This window comes from Macadamia integrifolia, unplaced genomic scaffold (genome assembly GCF_013358625.1).
Source record: "Macadamia integrifolia cultivar HAES 741 unplaced genomic scaffold, SCU_Mint_v3 scaffold1578, whole genome shotgun sequence".
Lineage (NCBI taxonomy): Eukaryota > Viridiplantae > Streptophyta > Magnoliopsida > Proteales > Proteaceae > Macadamia > Macadamia integrifolia.
Window position 1 is genome coordinate 124,980 of NW_024868265.1, and position 21,665 is coordinate 146,644.

The 21,665-nt window shown below is 36.6% G+C and overlaps 2 protein-coding genes and 1 long non-coding RNA gene across 6 annotated transcripts; 2 read left to right on the top strand and 1 right to left on the bottom strand.

Annotated features, from left to right (window-relative positions):
• Positions 1-1,666: 1,666 nt before the first annotated feature.
• Positions 1,667-5,080, bottom strand: LOC122064249. 4 transcript variants are annotated; one of them, XR_006135631.1, is made up of 5 exons: positions 4,947-5,080; positions 4,422-4,790; positions 3,004-3,712; positions 2,142-2,241; positions 1,667-2,059 (listed from the first exon to the last, which is right to left on the bottom strand). XR_006135631.1 is itself a non-coding variant. In XM_042627958.1 (4 exons), exons 2-4 carry the CDS (start codon positions 3,066-3,068, stop codon positions 1,922-1,924), a joined length of 303 nt encoding a protein of 100 aa, XP_042483892.1. In that variant the 5' UTR covers positions 3,069-3,712; positions 4,422-4,917; the 3' UTR covers positions 1,667-1,921. The 4 variants fall into 4 exon arrangements, 1 of the variants encoding a protein (XP_042483892.1); XR_006135630.1 differs by lacking the exon at positions 4,947-5,080 and having other exon boundaries at positions 3,004-3,272; positions 3,545-3,712; positions 4,422-4,920; XR_006135629.1 differs by lacking the exon at positions 4,947-5,080 and having other exon boundaries at positions 2,997-3,712; positions 4,422-4,922.
• A 6,288-nt stretch (positions 5,081-11,368) lies between these two features.
• LOC122064245 lies at positions 11,369-15,649 on the top strand. Its single transcript, XR_006135628.1, has 5 exons — positions 11,369-11,540; positions 12,388-12,605; positions 14,436-14,494; positions 14,608-14,746; positions 14,841-15,649. It is a non-coding gene; the product is annotated as an uncharacterized LOC122064245 (long non-coding RNA).
• Positions 15,650-21,065: 5,416 nt separating this feature from the next.
• LOC122064246 (disease resistance protein RPV1-like) lies at positions 21,066-21,580 on the top strand (the record flags this gene model as incomplete). The annotated part of the gene is made up of 1 exon (XM_042627952.1): positions 21,066-21,580. A coding segment is annotated over exon 1 (515 nt), but the record flags the coding sequence as incomplete, so codon positions are not given.
• Between the last annotated feature and the right edge of the window lie 85 nt (positions 21,581-21,665).

A 21,665-nucleotide genomic window follows, 5' to 3' on the forward strand; every position in this document is an offset into this window, starting at 1 on the left:
GGCCTGCCCCTAGCTCTTTTATCTCCTTCAATCTAAATCTGATCACTCCTTCTTACTTAAGAATTTTTGAATTATATATTTTCTTAGATGGTCATTGGGTCATGTATCAGAATATGGGTTGATACAAAAATGTAAAGAAATTTTTTTATTTTGCATGCTTAGCGGGGTTGTCAAGAATTTGTTACCTCATTCCTCCTTTCATAAAAATAGGTTGGGCGATGGATTGTCTTGGTAATGGATGTAATGCTTGTAAAACGTTTTGGTTTGACTAATCTATATGGTACACTAGGTAGACAGGCAATTCCATACTATAATCTGTCATTATAAGCATGTGGTTGATTTATAGTGGCGCACTAGGTTAACAGCCGGCACTTATAATAATTATCCATAGCCCGTTAATCTTTTTTCATGGATCCCCACGTTCGTCCTTGCTTGAAATCTCTATGTAACTAACTCTATTAAGTTGGATAAGGTTTGGATATTGTTGCATAAATCTACTATATAATCTCAAGCTGCTAATTTCGTGACTGCATCAGGGAGACTTTCTTTTGTAAGATCTCCAAGTCAGTGAAGTGCAAAACATAAAATTCATTTGCAGAAAACAGTTTCACATTATTATTTAAACACTCAGCCTCAAATTCACCGTCCAATAAGAAACAAGAACAGAAAACATAGCACAATTTTTTATTTCCATTCCGTCATAAAAAAAAAAAAATTAGTACAATTAACAAATGAAATTAATGGTTACAATTTTATTTGGTTATCTACAAGAAAATATATTTTTTTTCTAACAACAAACTAATCCCGCTGGTCCATACTAACCCGACAACCGCATAGGTCAGGTCATACTAGGGCTGAATGAGAACCATTCAACTTTCACTGAAAGCAGTGAAGAGCACTAAAGAAGAGTCAAACTAAGAACTACACGCTTCCTAAGGCGAAGGTCCCTTACCAACTACGCTACCCCCTTAGGGTTAGGAAATAAACATTAACATCCTTACAAACATCGATAATATAACTCATGTTCCTATCTTGATCACCATTAGCAATTGACCTCGTCCATAAGTACTGCCCTCCCCACACCTTCACCCCTCCCCCCCTTCCCACACCCTAAAAAGAAAAAAGAACTAAGAAAGAGAATTCCAATTCTGCCCTTTCAAAGTACTGTATTTACAACCATTCTTCCTCTGTTTTGTTAATTAAGAAAGAAGGAATCGCAAAGGGTTGGCGTGAATATCAATGGGACCAGCACCTTCTCTGCTAGCTAACATCAAATGGATAAGAATCTTGGATTTTGCATAGGCTTCGTTTGGTTGCAATGGGAATTTAAAGGGAAGGGAAGTGAAATTTTCATACTTTAAAAAGAAATGTTTATAATCATTACTCCATATGATTGTATAAACTACTTAATATTTTCATCCATATTTAGTAATGATATATTTTACATGTAATTTTTATTTTACATATTATAGCAAAGGGTTTTGGATGCAAAGTAAAGTTAAATTTTATAACCAAATATGGAATGATTTGAAGTTAATGTTAAAGTCACATGGGTAATGACTGCATATATTTCTTTTTTAAGTATGAAAATTTCACTTCCCTTCCCTTTAATTCCCCTTACAACCAAAGATAGCCATAATGAAAGAAAGTAATGGAATCCCAGAAATAAAAACTTCAATCTGATTCCATTTAGTTGACACTGCAACACTGCAAGAACAGGGGGGGCAACAAACAGAAGAAAATCAATGGAACACACACACCCGGGGGGGGGGGGGAAGGAGAGAGAGAGACAGAGACAGAGACAGAGAACTTGTCTATGATGTATTGCTACCTCTACCCATGGCTCTGTGAGACAATAAAACTTTTCTCCACTTCACACCCTCTTCATCCATTGAGCTCCTACTCCAACTGTCGCCACTTTTCAATGAGAAAAGTTCAGTCCATTCAATACCCATTCCTCTAAATCCGTAATCCTTGAAGATACCACCATGGGAATTACAAGAACAGGAAATGCACTGAATGAAGCACCTCTCAGGCCTAATGAAAGTGTACAAGTAGCCTGGACACCAATTTTGAAATGTCAATTGCATCTCACATTTATTTTAAGAAGTGATATTTTCATTCCAGCTTGAATGAAGTACCTTAAATTTTGTTACTATTGATCTAGCTTTTGTCAAAATTGCTTGCCCAAATGAATCCATGTCTTTATGTTCCATATCCTCAGGTTGAAATTTCAGGAGCCTGTAGAAATACAAATGATACAGAAACTTACAGAAACAACATACAAAGATATCTGAATGTGAATCCGCAAAAAAATAAACCCTTCTACAAGGAGAAAAGCTGGAGACCTGAGATTCTATAATGTCTAAAACATTCTCTACTCTTCAGAAAAACTGGTTACTAGTGCCTCATGTTAAGACATACATTCAACGAGAAATCAAGATTTTAATTTCCTCAAAATATCTATTTTCAAGAAATAACTGACTAAATCACTTCAAGTTTTTAGGTTTGCAATTATAACATTTTTTCTTTCTAACATCCCAATTTTCCTCTAGACATAGACAGCAACTCTGAAATTCAAAATCTGTAATATCAGCAGTGGCTAGAATTTTTCAGACATTCAGTTGGAATTCATAAATTTGATCCCCAGGTACCATCAGAAAGACTAAGCTGCTATGAAATACTTCAAAAGGGATCTGTTCTGCCATATTGGGGGAGAATTTGAACTCTTAGATATTCTTGATTCTTATTTTGTATGGTTGACACCGTTTAATCTTGCATACATGTGATCGAGAAACAGGGTGGGGGGATGGTACGGTTGCAGTGTTATGGTTGTAATCCTATGTTGTTGGTTTGTATGATAAAAAGGGTTATAATTTTCTCTTTTCTGAAAGGGAATAGATCTACACTTACCTGATGAAGGATTGCTTGGATGTTTTGGGTATCAGAGATGACTCAAAATGGACCTTAAGAACTACACAGTTATGTAACTGTACCTCATACCTAGTCTTGTAGGATCTATAGTGGTGCATCAGGTAGACAACCAGCACTTTATTATAATCAGCCATAACCAGTCAATCTTTTTGCATGAATCCTTGCTTTCATCCTTGCTTGGAACCTTCATGTAACCGACCCCATTAAGTTGGGATAAGGCTTTGGTAGCTATTGTTGTACTTAGTCTTGGGTTAACTATTGTCTTGATAGTTCCTGCATCCTTCAGAAATTAGAGCCTTGGGTTTCCTTCATCACCTGTATAATCGGTTAGTTGCTACCTACCAGAAATGCGAGGTGATAAATTGAGTCATTTGTTGAAACTAGGTATATTCTCTTATTCCATGGAAAAGAAGTTCCATTTTAGGTTACTAAGAGTTTAGATTTCATATAAACCTTGGGTAGCCCATGAAGGTGTTCTTGGTGGAAGGTGGGTACAGGACTGCACAAGGATGATACTACTGCAAGTGATACCCAGTCTGGGTATATGATATTCATTCGAAATAAGGATTAAGACCAAAATTTAAATTTGGATGAGAAGTCCCTAACTTACTTGAGAAAGTGAAGTAGTAGAAGCAAACCAAGCTAACCCATGAGCAGCACCATTTACAGATCTGTAGAGGATAGCTCACATCAGCCTGCAGAAAAGAAGTAAAGTGGAGTTTGCAGTCACCATGACTGAAGATCTCTTGCATAAAAAGCACTTACACTCCCTGAGTCCCTGCACATGGTATCCCAAGAAAAAAATAACCATTAGAAGTACTGGCATGTTAAGAGGTAAACCCTCTCTAAATTTAGGACAAATAGTCTTACGACCCAACTTCTGAAAATTTTATGAGGCGTATCTCGGTTGTTAATAATTCTATCAATTTTAACTCATTTCAGCAGATAGTTCTCTAATTAGTGTTATAGATAACAACACGGTATAATATTTTCAATGCTACAATGAGTTCAGTAATATTTCCAAGAAATGACATATTGTATATGTCCATATCAGTGCTAATGCTCCGACATGTTGAAGAACCCATATAAAAAGAATCATTGGCTTCACCTACTGACCAAAAAATATCAGGGTTAGTTTATTATTTGTATAATCTTACACTTAAGAGCCAGAAACTGGGAAGCTTAAAGGAAATGCCCTTTGACTCGTCAGGTGCCAACAAAGAAATGCCTATGAACAAGGCATCATTCCTAGTATAAACATTGTTGTCCTCAATGCATCAAAGACCTATTTATAGATCCAGTGATAAGCATGAGATGTAAGACTAATTCACGCAGCATAACAGAGTAAAGGACTGTTGTAAACATTACTGTAGATTAAACTGTTACTCCTCAAATACACAAATCCTGTACAAATGGAGAAGGTCCAAACTATTTGAAACATGGGGACAATAAGGATTGCATCAAAAAGTGACAATCCTTCATTCTACCTTGTCATCTGTTGACCTAGGAAACAAAGTTCAAAATTGAAGTGTGGAATTTTTCAGCACTTTCAGTTAACATACTATGCAACTGACAATCATTGTGCATCGTCAATCTCAGCAGGTTGGACCTGGAAAAGAAAATGCAAACAGTTGAGGATATGGGACTGGTACTATGGGCTTCGCATAGACATTCTGCCTTCCAATTTCCAAACACACCAGCAGCTCTTTGAATTAAAGTAGTCCGGAAATATGTGTAGGCCCCAATTTGATCCTATAGTTGGGAACTTGTATGTGTAGTTTGATTTCGGAGGGAGAGGGAAATTGGTCCCAAGCACTCCAGCTTGCCATGAGGTCTTCCACTGCTTAATGCAGTTCCTAGTTATCAGAATCCATGATTTGTTAGTCTAGGTAATATTTCAGAGCAATCAAAACCTGATGCAGTAAGAGTGCTTGGATTATTTTGAACCCCTATTTAATAAAGTAAAGATCCTACCCAAGCATGCCTTAAGTGGATAAGTGTGAGGTCATTACCTGATGTCAGTGTTGGCATCAGCGAGGGCATTTGAATTATTACATATTAAGTTGATCCTGATCCAACCGAGAATATTTCAGTTGAAGAGAGGCACCACCCATGATCTTGTCGGGGAAGTAGATTTTGTCGCTGCAACAAGGCTTCCATAGAAAGGTTAGATTAGAATGTAAGAAGATTCTGATTGACTTGGTTGTGCTTGGTGTTGATACCAATAACATATCACCCGAAAAATGATAAATGAATCCTCCATAGCCATTTCTAGGAATCATCAAATCTCTCTTCTTCTTCTTTTTCTTCATCATCATTATCATCAGCAGCAGCAGCAGAATTACTTGTTCGTTCATCATTTGCCAGGTGATTAACCTCGCTATTCAAAGCCAGGCTAAGAGAAGGACTCATTGCCTCATCATCGTTGTGATCACGAAGACAAGGTCTCTTGCTAGGTCTCAACACCTCTCCCTCTTCCACCATTACATGAGAAGCAGAGTCAGATCCTAAACAACTCAAGAAATCTAGTGCATGAATGACGTCATTCCTTTCCTTTTCTTCTTCGGTATTGTCATTGTCATTGTTAGATTTCGATGCCAATACCACACATAGTGGTGGTGGTGGTGATGGTGTTAAGGCTAGAGTAAAAAGGTATGAAAAAGATGATGCCTCCTCGTCCCCGTCCTTGTAGCTACTTGTAGCCCTCATCAACACTCCCTCTTTCTCCTCTTTTTCTTTAGGAACAGAATTTGATCCTTCAACCTCCTCTCGTGGCCAGCATGCAAAGCTCCGGCTTAAAGGAGGACCTGATGCCTCATCACCATTGTCTTGAAGACTAGAGTCTCTTCCTCGTCCCCCACTATTTCTTGCTGGTTGGGCCAATAATTTATTGTCACTACTCCACCATCATCATACAAGAATGACAAATTGAAGAAATCTGCTACCATCAAGGCACTTGAAATAGGCATTTTCTGATCAGGTTCCCTGTTCTTGAACATGATCTCACAGAATTTCGCAGTGGTGTCGTTGTATGTTCGGATATCTAAAATCTCAATGGCATCATTTTCTTGCAACAGAATCCCAAACCAATCAAAGCCTTTGAAATGGTGAATGTAGATTATATCTCGCTCAGTTACTATGAAAACACCTGATTTTTTTTTTCTTTTTTGTGGATACAAGCAGAAACATCTATAATTATGTCCGATAGATTATCACACTCTTCCAATGTGAGATCGTAGTAGAGGGAGCAGAAGAATTCCAAAACAAGACAAAGAGTTAACCCATTATTATACATCCCATCATTTGCAGTCAAGGAATAACTATAGCTAAGTCTCACTGACCTTTGGTCTGGTAAAATTGTTCCCTGCAAATAATCAAGAGAAAGGAAACCCGAGCCGTCAATAATCAAAGTAATAAATTAATTAACAGTTTCTAATAGGTCTGTAAGATCAAACACCAAGAAACATGAATAATAAAGAGACAATAGATCCATACGACACAGAGATTTAACGAGGTTCACACACCAGGGTGGTGTGCTACGTCCTCAGGCGAAGAAGAAGATGATTCACTATGCAGAAGAGAAATTACACCCTAACAGCGGCAAGGAAAAACTCGCCCTAAAACCCTAGCTCCAAAAAACCCCAAAATGCACTGACTTTCTCAACAAGCAACAGTACATTATATATACTCCAAATCGCAAGTCGACCCATCGGGTCGCGATCGATCCAGTCGAACCCCTCTGCTTCCATCACAGATCTTAGAAAATTTTCCATTCGGGTCACCACCAAAATATGTCAGATCGGGTCAATCTTCAAAACGGGTCAAGAATTCGAGACAAACTTAAAAAGGTCCAATTAGATTTAGGAGAAAATAGAATAAAGATTTGGAACTGTATCTTCCTTGGAGTATGTGTCAAGTCATAACTGTCTTAAGCGTCCAATTCTCCCAACGATTCTATTCCCTCAAGGCCTAGAATCTCCTCCAGTTTTGTGCAATACCTAAGCTTTAATGTTTTCAATTTTTTCAGCTTTGACTCATCTGGTAGTCGTACCAATGAATCACAATTTTCACACCAAAGTTCAACTAAACTTGAGGGAAGCTCTAGGAGGTATTCCAACTTCTCGCATTGACGAATCTTTAATTGCTTCAAGGTTTTTAAGGGTGACATATCCACTTGGAGGGATTCAAGCCTCATTAGTTGATTGATTTCTAGCTTCACTGGGGGCATTGAAAAATCATCAGGAAATTTACTAATATTCATTTGATTTAGGTTAATGCTATCCAAACATCTCATTCCCCCCATTGATCTTGGTAGTTTCACTAGTTCAGTGCAACCTCTCTAATCTAATACCTCAAGCTTCTCTAATAGTCCAACACCATTGGCCAATTTCTTGAGTGAATTGCACGAATTGAGAATAAGCTCTTTGACAGAACTCATCCTAGAAATGCTATCTGGGAGTTCTTCTATTTGTGTCTCAGTCAAGTCAAGCTTGGCCAGAAATTTTAGATTACCAATGGACTCAGGAAACTTCTTGAGTGACTTGCATCGTATAAGATCAAGCTCTTTGAGAAAACTCATCCTAGAAATGCTGTCTGGGAGTTCTTTTATTCTTATTTTTCTGAAGTCAAGATTGACTAGAGATTTTAGATCATCGATGGACTCAGACAACTTCTTGAGCGAGCCACAAGAAAAAAGAATAAGCTTTTTGAGATAACTCATCCTGGAAATGCTGTCTGGGAGTTCTTCTATTTTTGTCTTCGTCAAGTCAAGCTTGGCTAGAGATTTTAGATCACCAATGAACTGAGGCAACTTTTTTAGTGAGTTACACCAACTGAGACTGAGCTCTTTGAGAGAACTTTTCCTGGAAATGCTGTCTCGGAGTCTTTCTATTTTTGTCCTTGTCAAGTCATGCTTGACTAGAGATTTTATATCACCAATGGACTTAGGAAACTTTTTGAGTGAGTTGCCCCAACTGAGACTAAGCTCTTTAAGAGAACTCATCCTAGAATCGTTGTCTGGGAGTTCTTCTATTTTTGTCTTGGTCAAGTCAAGTTAAAAAGAGATTTTAGATCACCAATGGACTCGGGCAACTTTTTCAGTGATCTGCATGATCTGAGAATAAGACTTTTGGGCTGTCTCAAATGTTCGATAGACTCATCTAACTCATCCAAGGATGTGCAATATTCAAGATCTAATTGCTCCAAGTAAGGAAACCATGAAAAGTCTGGGGATTTAGTAAATTAGCATAGTTACTACGATCGAGAACTTTCAAATTTTGGAATCTTTATCAAACGAAGAGAAAACGTAGATATATATTACGATCTATAAAACTTAATAATCAAATGGGAAAACAAAAATTCAAATACTATACCTTATTTTCGTCTTGAGGCCTGATATTCCAAACATGTTTAACACCATAGCTCTCCGATAGGCTGAGATAAACTAATCTCTTATGATAGAAATTGTTAGGTAAAGTACTCGAAGGTATGTGTTTCCACTCTAAACATCTTAATGCAGAAGGAAAATGTGAAAGGTCTCCCACAAAGTTTGCTGAACTAATGTTAAGAAATCTTTGATTAGGCATCCTCTCAAAAGGTTCAATAGTGAACTTAATAGGCATCTTTGCGTGATAGGGGAGACTCATGCCTTCTATCATATCAGTTCCCTATAATATAAAATAACTCAAGTAAATAGAAATTGATGGATAACAGAAAACAGTGATAAGAGCACATCCCATGTCATTTAAAGTGGCGTAATAAAGGTTATGGAGTGCATTGTACAAAAGAATTTTAAAATGTGGAAGTACACCTTAATATGCCATGCTTTTATTGTGCTTGGCTGCAATGTATTTTTGTTATCCGTCAAAGGAAATCTCTTACAGCGAGAGCCTACAGAAGTCCCTGAATACAAAATCACTAAATTTCATAGACATCAAGGACTCCCCAATGATGTCTATTACATGATTAATCAAGTATAGAAATCACACTGTTGCAATAAGAAAAAAGCTTTTAGACAAGATTTCCATACTCTTTCCACAACTCTTGCCCAACATTTTGCAAACCAAAAACGTTTTCAAGAATTAATCTTCAAAATCATTATCCAAACGAATTTTGACGATGATATTGAATATGAGAAAATAAACAATTTTCTCAAGCTCTCTGAATTTCTTACTGATTTTCATGAAAAACCCATTTTCATAAAATCAGACAAATTTGTTTTTATGAAAAAGCAAGGCATGTACTACCCAAGGAATGCTTCAAATTTATCAAAATAAAAATTGTCAAAAATAATATTTTCATTTTTCTCAGATATTACAAAAATATCTAAAAGACTTGTTTTTTCATGCAAATTTTTTTATCCTTCCATTGACTCATGGGATATGCACACTATCGAATGGGGACTCTGTGGACGAATTGTTTTTCAACCCGACAACACGGAATTTACCCGTCATCTACCTATGATGATGTGCACCATGATTTATTATACTTTCAAAAATTGGAAGTTTTGCCCCGGTTTGGTTTTTAATATTTATTCTTCTCTGTACTAGCAGGAAAGAGAACAGTTTTATCAACTTTATCAAATCTGGATTCTTTCTACTACCAACCAAGGGGCATATATTGGACCCCCCTAGAATTAAAGAAGATATAAGTCTTGAACTAATCCAAAACTGTGATCATCGACAAGTCTAGAAATGTGCCTTAATAACATTAAGGAAAAATGCCTTTGAAGTAGCAAGAGACCAATTTACTACCAAAGTAACCGATGGTCAAAGATTATTCTACACAGACATTCACATTGACTACATGGTCAATCCTCAACAAGAAACTAAAGCAAATCAATTTCTTGACAATCTTATGGACTTGGTACCATTGGACGCACCATTGGATTTACTCTTGGATGTCCAATCTATCATTGCCTTACAAGAAGCGATGGATGAAGACTTACTCGGAAGACACTCTTCGACAGGAAGTTTTGATTTTATAACTAAGCACAACATTGATAATATGATGGAAGCATAAAATGGACCAACCATATGGAGCCATCATGACATCACACATGACTTTCATGATGACATCACCATATTTTACCGTACTATGCATTTTTTACCGGTACTGTAGTAAGTTACTATTCATAAATTTAAGTTACACTAAAATTCACGGACTTCAGAGGTCTTTAAGTCCGGATTCTATAAAAGGAGACCTCCTCCTCAGTTGTGATCATTCAGTTTTTCGTATCTCTTTACATTTTTTCTGCAAAGTTCTTTTGTTGTAAGGTTTCTCTATTTTAAGAAATTTTTGTAAGCTCTCTTGTAATTCTGCCCTGGTAGTCTCTGGCTAGAGTTTGACTTTTTCTTTTCTCATTTGATTTTTAAGTTTTATGGATAGTAATATATGTTTTCCCTTTTTTTGACAGCGGTTCCAAAATTTGAAAGTTCTTGATCTAAGTACCTGTGTCTATCTGTCTAAGTCTCCAGACTTTTCATGGTTTCCTTACTTAGAGCAATTATATCTTGGAGGATGCTATTTATTGGATGAGTTAGACAAGTCCATTGGGCAGTTATGTCAGATCAAAAGTCTTATTCTCATTTCTTGCGAAGCACTCAAAAAGTTGCCTGAGTCCATTGGTCACCTAAAATCTCTAGTCTACTTGCTCATGGCTTTAAGGTTAGAGACTTCAGATTAATAACACCAACACATAAAGTAATTGAAACAATTGTTATATCACTCCATCTCCAATGATTATAACAATGAAATCTTTTACATGACACTTAAATCATATTTTGTATCATGTTGAAGTTGACTTCCTCTGGTATAGAAGGAATGTAAATGAATGGTTTTTCAGTATATTCAGTTGGATATGATGTGATAGATGAATGGGGAAGGGTGATCCCTGATCCAGACAAATGGCCTTCTTCTAAGGGTGGTTTTCTGAAGTAGCCTAGCAAGTTCATGCCATGAGTTTGAAGTTTGGGATTCATGTCATGAGGGAATAAGTGCATATGCATTCAATTATGCATTCAATGCTAACACACCAATGTGGGAAAATCAGGGTTAACTGCTCGATTCATATTGACTTAATTCATCCATGTGGAAAATCAGGACACAACAGTATATTTTATTCGAACAACTTCTTATGTTGGGGTTAGAGGACGCAACAATGTTCCTGAAGAGGTGGAGGAAGAAGAAGCTTAGTCAGTTGGTTTGGTAGTATGCAATTGCTATGTGGTAGTGAAGGCTGAGGCCTGAATCAACTTTTTCGACTAGAAATGGCTATGGAGAATTTATTTTTCTGGTAGTATGTCACTGTTATCAACACCAAGCACAACCAGGTTAGTTGAATATACTTACTTTCTGATCTAACCTTTCTAATTTGGGGGAGGGGTAGTTGAATACTTGAATCCTAACCTTTCTATAGGGGCTTGTTGCAGCAACAAAATCTATTTCCTCACAAGAACATGGGGTGGTGCTCCTTTTTCAATACATATCTCATCTTCAGCCTGGACTATAAGTCCCTATGGCATACTTTGATCTGTGAACTGAAATATTCTCTTCGAGAGTCTGTTAACTCACTGTCCTTGCGGATGCCAACACTAACACTGACTCAGGTAATGACCTCACACTTATTACTAAGCCATGTTTCGGATGGTTCTTTACCTTATTTTGAATGGTTCAGAAAGGATTTGGCCCTTTCTTTTCCTGGCAAATAAAACAGTAAGTTGCTACTGAAAATTAAATCAATTGTTGCATAACTCTGTTTGTTTCGATGTAAGAGTTTACTTACAGGTTCAAGAACCCAATTCAGTTTCCCAATTTTTTATAAGAGATATTAACTCTTATAAAAACCCCAAGCAACTCTTATTTTGATAAGAGATCTTCACTCTTTCTTCAAGAACCCAATTCAGTTTCCCAATTTTTTTGATCTCTTATTCTTTGACTCTTTTTTTTTTTTTTTTGAATTCTTCTTTGGCTTTCAATCTATTTGCAATCCTTTCTTCATGAGCCGCCATTAATCTTCTTGAATGCTGTTCCTTATCAATGCAATCTCTATACGAACCTTCTGTCTGTAAATCCAAAAATATCACCCTGAAATAGATCGTGGTTGATCGTTGGGAGGATTGGTTTTGCCATTGATGTGAAGTAATTCTGCAAGTCGGTTAGTAAGAGAACTGTGGTTTTTAGATCTAGATTTCTCTTTCTGGACTCAAATTTCTGAGTCCGCCATCACTGAGCAAGTGAAACCAATGAATATGACAATTGAAACTTTTACTGACATGATTGTTATATTACTCCATCAACAATGAATATCACAATTAAAACTTTTACTGACTTTGAAAACCTCTCTTTTCTACTTCTCTCTCCCTATTTTGTAGTATGTTGTAGTTGATTTCCTCCTGTATAAAAGGAATGTGAATGCTTCTTCAGTATATTCACATCCATGATATGCTGTGATAGATGAATGGGGGAGGGTGATCCCGATCCAGACAATTGGCCTTCTTCTTCTAAGGGTGGTAAAGAGTTTTCTGAAGTATCCAAGCAAGGTCATGCCATGGTTTTAACAACAACAAAAAAAAAAAGTTCATGCCATGGGTTTGAAGTTTGGGATTCATGTCATGAGGGGAATAAGTGCGCAGGCAGTCAATGCAAACACACCAATCTTGGACATCACAAAGGTCTTGTTCTTCTTCCCTACCATACAATTTCAATCTCTTTTTCTTCTTTCCTTTTGGTATTAAATGATGTCAAATTCTTCACCATTAGGTTGTTTTAAACTTCACTCATGCCTGGTTAAGTGTAAACTCAAATGAAATGAATTAAACAGTTCTCTCATTGGTGGCCTGATGTAGAAAAGTAGTTATAAGAGAAACCCATTGCAGAAAGTCAAAGGATGCTGTTGAGGCATGTTACAGGGCAGTGTCCTTAAGCAGTATTTAAACCCCTCAGGCAAATCACAAGTCCTTGCCGCAATACCCTAGCCACTCCCCTACCCTGCCCTGCCCTGCCCTGGCTTGCCTTATAAAGTCCCTTGAAATTATCTCCCACTTACAATGTGGAGTAAAATAAAGACCAAAGACAAATCCCAAACTACTAAAAAAAATTCATTTTTGAAACTGTGAAAGAAAAAGAATGGCTTTAAAGTTGAGACAAAATGTTTTGATTTCTGCAATTATTTGGACCTTCATTTGCATGTGTCCCTGTTGCGGAGGTCCTAATGAGGTGTTTGGTAAACAATTTAAGGCTCACGATATAGAACGTGGACAGAGTGCTTGTTCTTGGATGTCACAGTGTTTCATGCTTGTAATACCAATTCAGGAGCTGGAAAAGCCTTTCTCAGGTCACTATCAATATTACGCGGAATGGGGCATGGATTTCGGTAAAATTTGTTTGCGTCCAATTGATATGTCCCTGTGCTCATGGTCTTGATCAGCGTAAATGAAAATTTTCAAGGGATATAAATTACAGGACTGACTTCACAACAAAAGTTTCTGAAACTATTGGGAAGAAAAAAAACTTTTTACAACTAAAGGTTATAGGCCCATAAAAGTTCTAATTGGTGACTAATATTGATTTGCTAATGCTGGCATGGTAGGAGCCAGTGGTTTGCAGGGGAAGTCATGGCCTGACTTAGATATGCTACTACTGGGGTGGCTTGCTGATCCAGGTGACACTTAGGTAGAAAGCTTTAGCTTATAACTTCTGAAATTTGCAATCACTCACAATTAGCAAAAAGACGAACAAAAAGAGAAGTGGTAAGAATCAAAATAAACACATACATAAACAGATTTAAGTGGCTTGGCCTTTTAACTTATGTCCATGAGGCAAAATTCATTTTCTTCTTTGTTATGAGAAGAACAGAGATTGGACAAGCAAACAGCTCATGTTTCAGGGAAAAACAATAGCACTGAACTCTTTTACCTCCATCTCCCTTGCTTTCTCAATAATGTTAAAACAGACTTTTTGAGACTAGTCTGATATGCCTAATTATTTATATTTTTTCCCTAAACACTCCACAATTGGATTTGAACACTCTCCATTGGATAGGATAAAAGATACATTTCGACGAGTTCTCATTGAATGCTGCTTTGTTGAGTCAGATGAACCATCTTCCCTTGTTAAAGAAGATGAAAAAATGGCATATAACCACAAAATGTAAACAAAGCGTATAACCACAAAATGTAAACAAATGACATAATCAATTGAATCTTAAGGGAAACTCTCTCCTCAATTTTTTTTTTTTTTTCAGAAACAAAGTTCTGGCCAAGATCTGCTTTTCTATATGTGCATATCCCTATACAAGACAAGAGACTAATGGTCCATGACCATAGAACAAAATTATTACTGCTTGCCTGGTTATAATCTCTTGAACCAGGCAAATGTCTACAAAAGAACTCCCTTCATATTTAGGTTTAGCTTGAAGATTTTCATATATGAGTTTTCAAGGGCAGATATCTTGATGAAGTAAAAGCTAAAATTCAATTAATATGGATATTTTTGTATACTAGGTGTCAAAGAAGGGCCACATAGACTATCTAATCTCAGTCCAGATGAGCAAAGAACTCAGGTATGTGGGTGCGATCTGTGATGACTTAATTCCCTGACATCCTTTCATGTCATGGGTGATCTATAGAGTTCAATTTTTCTTACTGAGAAGTGACAAAATTTTCTTAGGTGCAGGTGACTTTATGATCTATGGCCAAATCGATCACCTCTCATGTTTGGGGGTGATGCAAGGCAAATTGATATGAGCGTATACAATCTCATCACAAATCCTGTATTGCTGAAAATAAATTCTTTGAGCACAAACAACATGGAGGTACGTACACTATCCACCTTTTGATCATATTAGTCATTTCAAAAAGAATTTAGAAGGAAATTTACAATGGAATAATTATGTGTTGTAATTTCAGTTTCCTTACATCTCTGGCACAAATGTTTTAAGTGGCAAAAGGGTTCTCACCAAGCAATCTATAAGTTTGAAGTATGAACCCATATTGGAAACAGGTGTTTCAGTTCCTACTAGCTGCATGGATCAAAATTCTAAAGGTTAGGTTGTTGAAGCTCTTAGCTAACACCTTGAATAGATCTATTGGAAGGATTTCTTGGGAAAGAAGCAAAAAAAAGCCTGATATTTGCTTCTATAAGAAGAAGGTTCTCTTGACATCTTATGGAAGGTTTCTACTTTAATTCATTTTTATATTTAATTGGTAACATCACTGTCAGTATTGCTTCTTATACTTGTTTGAATGTTTTCTGTGTGATGATGAAGAGATGAAGAGAAAATCAACAAACAGAAATAAGAAGGTCCAACTATCAAAAACAAATGCACCGGATTTTTTCTTGGATGCTTCTCTAAACCAGATTACTCATGAAGAGTCAAAGAACTTCTCAATATCCCCTTGCAGATAGGGTGCTAACTAGGGGTGTAAGTTTAGCCCTGATGATCCAAACCCGCCCTGAGTCTGAACCTTGTCTAACCCAACTATGAAAGCCAACCTGACCCAACCTTGTGTGGGGTTGGGCCGAGCCTAGGTTGAGGCATAGAAAACCTAGCCTGACCTTAACCCGCCCTGAGTTTGACCTTAATTATTATTGTGCTTTGTAGAATGCAGGTGCCTCTTCTAACCAAGGGAGTTTCTTCTTGTTGTCATTGAGTTTCTTGTATAACAAGAATATGATAGAGACCAGTATAGCCAAAAGAGAAATCACAAAGCCAAAGGAAAAACCCATTTGTAGAGCCATGAATTAAGGAATGAGGAGAGGTGGGGGCTTGTAGTACTTGAATTTCTTGGTGTTTATATATTGAAAATTAAGCATTATTATAGATCAAGATGAAATTCTAACAACAGTGAGTGATTGGATGTCTTGATATGTTGACTTTTGATGGAGGGGATTAAAAAAATGGTCACATGAAAAAATAGGGGCACATGGAATCTCCATGAAAGAATGATAAAATATCATGTTCAGTATAGTTTAATGGAGGAATTCATTTTAGTTTTAATTAAAAAATCGGATTTCAATTCATATCAGGAATTGAAATCGGAATTAAATCGTACTTATTAAAATGTGATTCCACTACGAAGACCAATTAGGGTCAACCCGACCCAACCCTGCCCAACCCTGAGCCCAGTAGGGTTGGGCCTGAGCATGAACTCGACAGGGTTGGGTTAGGGTTGTGTTGAGTTTTGGGACCTAGGGTTGGGTTAGGATTTTAAGAAACCCGGCTCAACCCGGCCCTATTTCACCCCTAGTGCTAACCAGGTGTCTGTTCTATACAAGATGGCAGACTTTTCCTTTGTACCAACCCTTTTTGGATGTTATTTATAGAAGTCTAAAAGCTATATATGGTCTTTTTTTTTTAGATAGTTTGCCAAAGTACATCAATAGTCGTCTTGCACAATTCTACACGCATTGCTTCAAGATTAATGTGAAAGAACTATATAATTAGCTGACTACAATAGAACTCCTGTCATTGTGGAAGGGCTAAATTAAGATAATTTGGGGACTGATATTTGAAGCATAATGACTATTTATAAAATAAAGTATCTTGAGGAATGTGAAAGTACATGATGCATAAAGGTTATGAAATCATGAACCCCTAGATGAGTACTAGAAAACATTTAAAATTTCTCAGCTTTTATTGTTAAACAGCCACAATGGAAAAGGGCAGGGCATACTTGTAGGAAAAGGTTTAAAAGCAGAAGCAAGAAATTAATAGGAAAAAAAAACATGAGTATTCATCCTTGGAAACTAATTTTGATCTCTACATTCTTCAATCACTAAACACAGCTAAAAGCCTGTTAACACTGCTTCTATTGTCCCCATTAAAACTAGATGAACCTATGATTTCTTGGCTAATTATTAAGGTATTGATTCTATAGGAGAGGTATATCTTTCCTTCTTCAACCAAAGGCTTTTGATTTCACCTTATTTAAACACAAATTGTATGTCAATTTCGTATAAAATTAGTAACTATATTTTTTTTTTTTTTTTTTTTTGCCTTTTCATTTAACCTGATTTAAGTTAATATGACACCTAATGTCTGAAAAATATTTTCATAATTTTATGCAAAAACTTAAGGAATCCACACTAAACTATCTCAGTTTTATATATACGAAAATGTTAAGGTCATAAACATCATCTGGCCAAGTAGTTGGTAAATGAATATAAATCATATTATTCAACCCCTAGTTTTTTTTTTTTTTTTTATGAGTTTTACGTGTTTCAATGTCATAAAATCCAATATGGCATATTGGCATTAGAAATGTGACTAGCATCATCACATGTTATATAACCCTAACAAAACATTTATATCTATAAATTGATATTATTTCTTTTATTCGTATGGCATGGGATGTGATATCTCCATATTCTGACACGGCATATATAGGATCCACTTACCCTATCGCTAGTTTTTTTTTTTTTTTTTTTTAATTTAAAGATAGAAACAAGCAATTAACTACAAAGCAAATCCACCTAGGGTGTTCAATTAGTCTAAAGACGTTGTGTGTTAATAGGCATCCCTAGCTCGAGTCTCCATGCAATTGATTTGTTACAAGGGTTAGGTGTGGCTATGTGTAACCGAGGTCTAGTACCCCTGGACCTGAATTGTAAAACCGGGCAGGTTCACCACTCACGTAGTGTTTGGGATAAGGGACCATAACAGGTTAATCCAACCAAGCCTCAGCACTACATGTTGCTTCTTTATTGATGCTGCAATTCCTTGAGCAAGGCTCCTGGCTTCTGCTTGGGCCTTGTCACCTAACCAACCAATGCCAAAACCAATTAAATTGTCAAAAGCAGCGGCTAACTAAACCACTAGAGGATATTGTACCATACATCATGTATATCCAAGGAAAGAAAGAGGAAAATTCAGACTGTTATGACAATCTAGACCAGGATCAAGAGACAAATCCTTTATCCAGCTAGGAATATTCACTAACACACCCAAATGACTCATCATCAAATTGTGATGAGGGCCTTCTTGTTGCTGCGAGAAATCTGCCATAGCAAATGAATATGGCCTCTAAAAGCCAACCAAATCAATTCCCTCCACAAGATCATGCATGAAGCTGTTCTCTTTTCCTTCAATGTATCTCATCCTCAGCCAAGTAATCTTTTTATGTAATGCCTAGACTCCCAAGAGTTCCAATGGCATACTTTGATCTGTTAACTTAAATATTCTCTCTACTTTTCTTAAAAGGACTCCATCTGAGTCCCCTACTAAAATCAAATCTAAAGAGAAAAAGAATCCCCTAGCCAAAATCTGTCTTGAATATGTTTTGATTTGGGCCAGATATCCGGGCCCAAGCTCATCCCAACTAAAATATTGACTTACAACCAGGTAATATTATGATTCCAATTTCCTCAGCCTAAAAGATACCTCTAACAGTACTATTCACACAAAGTTTCAAACCACCTTTTCACAAGAAAAAAAAAAAAAAAAACCCACCTCACCCACAAATAATGTATAGTGATGGGCCCAATACGAAAGCTAAAAAGGAAGCATAATTTCCAAAGGCATACCTCACCCAACAAAAAAAATCAAAGGCCAACCCTCTTTCCATGGTGGAGCAACTTTAGAAAACAATACACATCGACGGGCTCAATACAGAAGACTTTAGAAAACAGAAATTTCCAAGATGCACACCTCACCGACATAGAAAGACCAAGTCTCCTTTCCATACTTGATAGTGTGGTTTTAAAATCCAATCAGATCAGTCAGGATCGTTCAGATTAGATTGGTTTTGGCTGAGATTGATTCTCAATCGTGGTCAGTTTAATTCGATCTCGAATGATATCATTTCAATCCGAATTGATATCAATTTGAGACCAGAAAGCTACAAAAATCCTAATTTCCAAAAGCATACTGCGATTTCCTGAGAAGCACGTGGAAGCTGCCTAATACTTTCCTTTCATTTTATTATCAACTCGGAAACCAAGAAATTTACTAGCTGGGTAGTTGAGTGGTGGAATTCTTGGATGTCACATGTTTCATGCTTGTGAATATCAATTCAAGTGCTGGAAAAGCCTTTTTGGAAAAGCTTATTGATCCAGGTGAATGAAAGTAGAAAACTTTGGCTTATAACTAATAATATTGTTAAGCACTCACGATTAGTGAAATCCAAACCAAAAAGAGAAGTGGGAAGAATCAAAGTAACCTGGAACACACCACAGTGGTTGGATTTGAAAACTATCCAGTGGATAGGATAAAAGATTCCTTTTCGACATCTTTTTTTTTTTTTGGAATATTGCTCTGCTGAGTGAGATGAACATCTTTCCTGTGAACAAGATGAGGATCATATAAGCTCTGCTGAGTGATATTCATTTTCCACATTTTGTGCATATAACCAAAAAGTGAAAACAAAGGACAATCAAATTGAATGACAAGGAAAACTCTCTTTCTCACTCTTCTGTTTTCAGAAAAATAGGCTCCGTTTGGTATCGTTCTAAAAAAACATTTTTAGAGTTTTTTCGTTCTATTGGAACGAAAAAAACAGAATCTTCTGTTTGGTGCACATATGGTCTGTTTCTGTTTTTTTGGAATAAAAAGTGAAAAAAAAAAAAAACTGAAAAAAGGAGATTGGACAGAACTCCATTTTGGAGTTCCATCTTCCCAGTTTCGTTCCATTTTACCAAAAAAAAAATATCGAACCTGATAAAAATCTGAAATTTGAAACACCATTTTTTCATTTTAAAACTGCATTTTGACACAGAAATTGAAATTTTCGTTTTTGACATGAAACGGCGTTTCTAAAACAGAAACGATACCAAACGGGCTCATAGTTCTGGCCAAGGTCAACTTTGTTATGTGACTGGATAGCAAGGATCAGCTCCCCCCACAAAAACATTTTTCCCACAAAGAAAATGAAAATTATTCCACATTCTCTCTTACCACCACAAAGTTCTACCTCTTCATATCCTAGCTCGTCCTTCTAAGATCAAAACTAACTTAATTATTGTCTCCTCAAACAATACTATCCACACAAAGTCTCAAATTAACAACTTGCTTCAACGTTTCAAATAAGTTTAGCCATTAGACCTATCACAGAAGACTATAGGGTTTAAAAACCATTATTTTCCAAGAAGCACATCTCCCCGACCTACAAAGAAGAAGTCTCCTTCTCATACTTGATATGGTTTTAGAAATCAGATTGGATTGGTCAAGACTGCTCAGATTAGATTCTTATCCCTATATGGACAAAAACAATAATTTCCAAAAGCATACGTCACAGACGACTGACTTAAAATGGCGTAGTCTCCTTTACTTTATATATGATTCTAAATTTCCTAAGCTTAAAAGATACCTCAAATAATACCATCCACATAAAGTTTCAGACAACTTCACCCATAATGTATAGTGATAGGCCCAATATAAAAGCTAAAAAGGAATAATCATAATTTCCAAAGGCATACCCCACCCAACTAAAAAAGCCGAGTCTCCTTTTGCATGGTGGAGCAACAATTGCTTCAACGGTTCAAAGAAGTTTATCCTCCGATGGGTCCAATCATGGTTTCAAGTATTGGTTTGAGATCGGTCATATTGATTGTATCGGATTGATATTGGCTGAGACCGATCTCCGATCCCTAACTAGATGGATTATCTGTATCATTTCAGAATAAAATAATAAAAAAATAATACTTTAAAAAATAAAAATAAAGACAAAATCAATCGATATCCAATACCAATATCATCCCCTAAATCCTTGGACCCAATTCAAAAGACTCTAGAACGACCGAGTTCCACAATGGAGCAATGCACTTCCATATATTATGATTTCCTGAGAAGCACGCGGAAGCTGTCAAGTACTTTCCTTTTCTCTTAGTTATCAACTTGGAAACCAAGAAAGCTATTAAAATCTTAGTGCATGTTCCAACTTTTTCAAAAGAGTACCAAGTGGAGAGTAGATACAATTATTATTATTATTTATTATTGAGGGAATAAAAATTAGACATAGCAACTCAGAAAGTCAGTCAGCAGAGTCAGTACTTGTTTATTTAAACTGTGATTTCGTAAGAGGCAATTGATCAGTTTGGGTGAATTGGTAGAGAGTTTCTTGAGAGGGAAAAAAAAAGAAAAAAAAGAGCTCTTTGAACATCATCTGATCTTGTCTGCAATTACAACTTCCAACTTCATGGCGGCACTAGATTCGGCTTCCTCCTCCTCCTCCTCCTCCTCCTCTGTTGCCTCCACAGTTGGATCTTCCAGTTACGATGTGTTTCTCAGCTTCAGGGGTGAAGATACTCGCTATAACTTCATTTGTTTCCTTTACAAAGCTCTGAAAGATGCAGGAATTGATGTCTTTCTTGATAATGAAAACTTGTGGACTGGAGAAGTAATTGGCTCAACCCTCCTTAGAGCGATAAAGGGGTCAAAAATCTTGATCCCTGTCTTCTCTAAAGGTTATGCACATAGCAAATGGTGCTTGCAGGAACTTGCTCAGATATTTCAGTGCCACAAATCCAATGGTCAAATTGTCTTGCCCATATTCTTTCACGTTGACCCATCACATGTTCGGAACCAGACCGAAAGTTTTGAAGAAGCGTTTAGGAAGCACGAGGAGATTTTCGAGGCCGATATAGTAATGAGTTGGAGGGAAGCTTTGAGAGAGGTCGGGAATTTGAAGGGAGAAGTTCTCAAAGAAACTATGTAAGTCTAAAGCCCACAATTTTTGCCTTTTTCTCAAAACTTAATTAAACGATTATCTATATATTTCATTTTGTTAGACCATCAT

Coding starts and splice junctions, on each gene's coding strand:
- LOC122064249 (XM_042627958.1), bottom strand. CDS start 3,068: ATGGCTGATTATAATAAAGTGCTGGTTGTCTACCTGATGCACCACTAT. Junction 2,242..3,003: donor TATAGATCCTACAAGACTAG/GTATGAGGTACA, acceptor GTATTTCTACAG/GCTCCTGAAATTTCAACCTG. Junction 2,060..2,141: donor CAATAGTAACAAAATTTAAG/GTACTTCATTCA, acceptor ATTGGTGTCCAG/GCTACTTGTACACTTTCATT.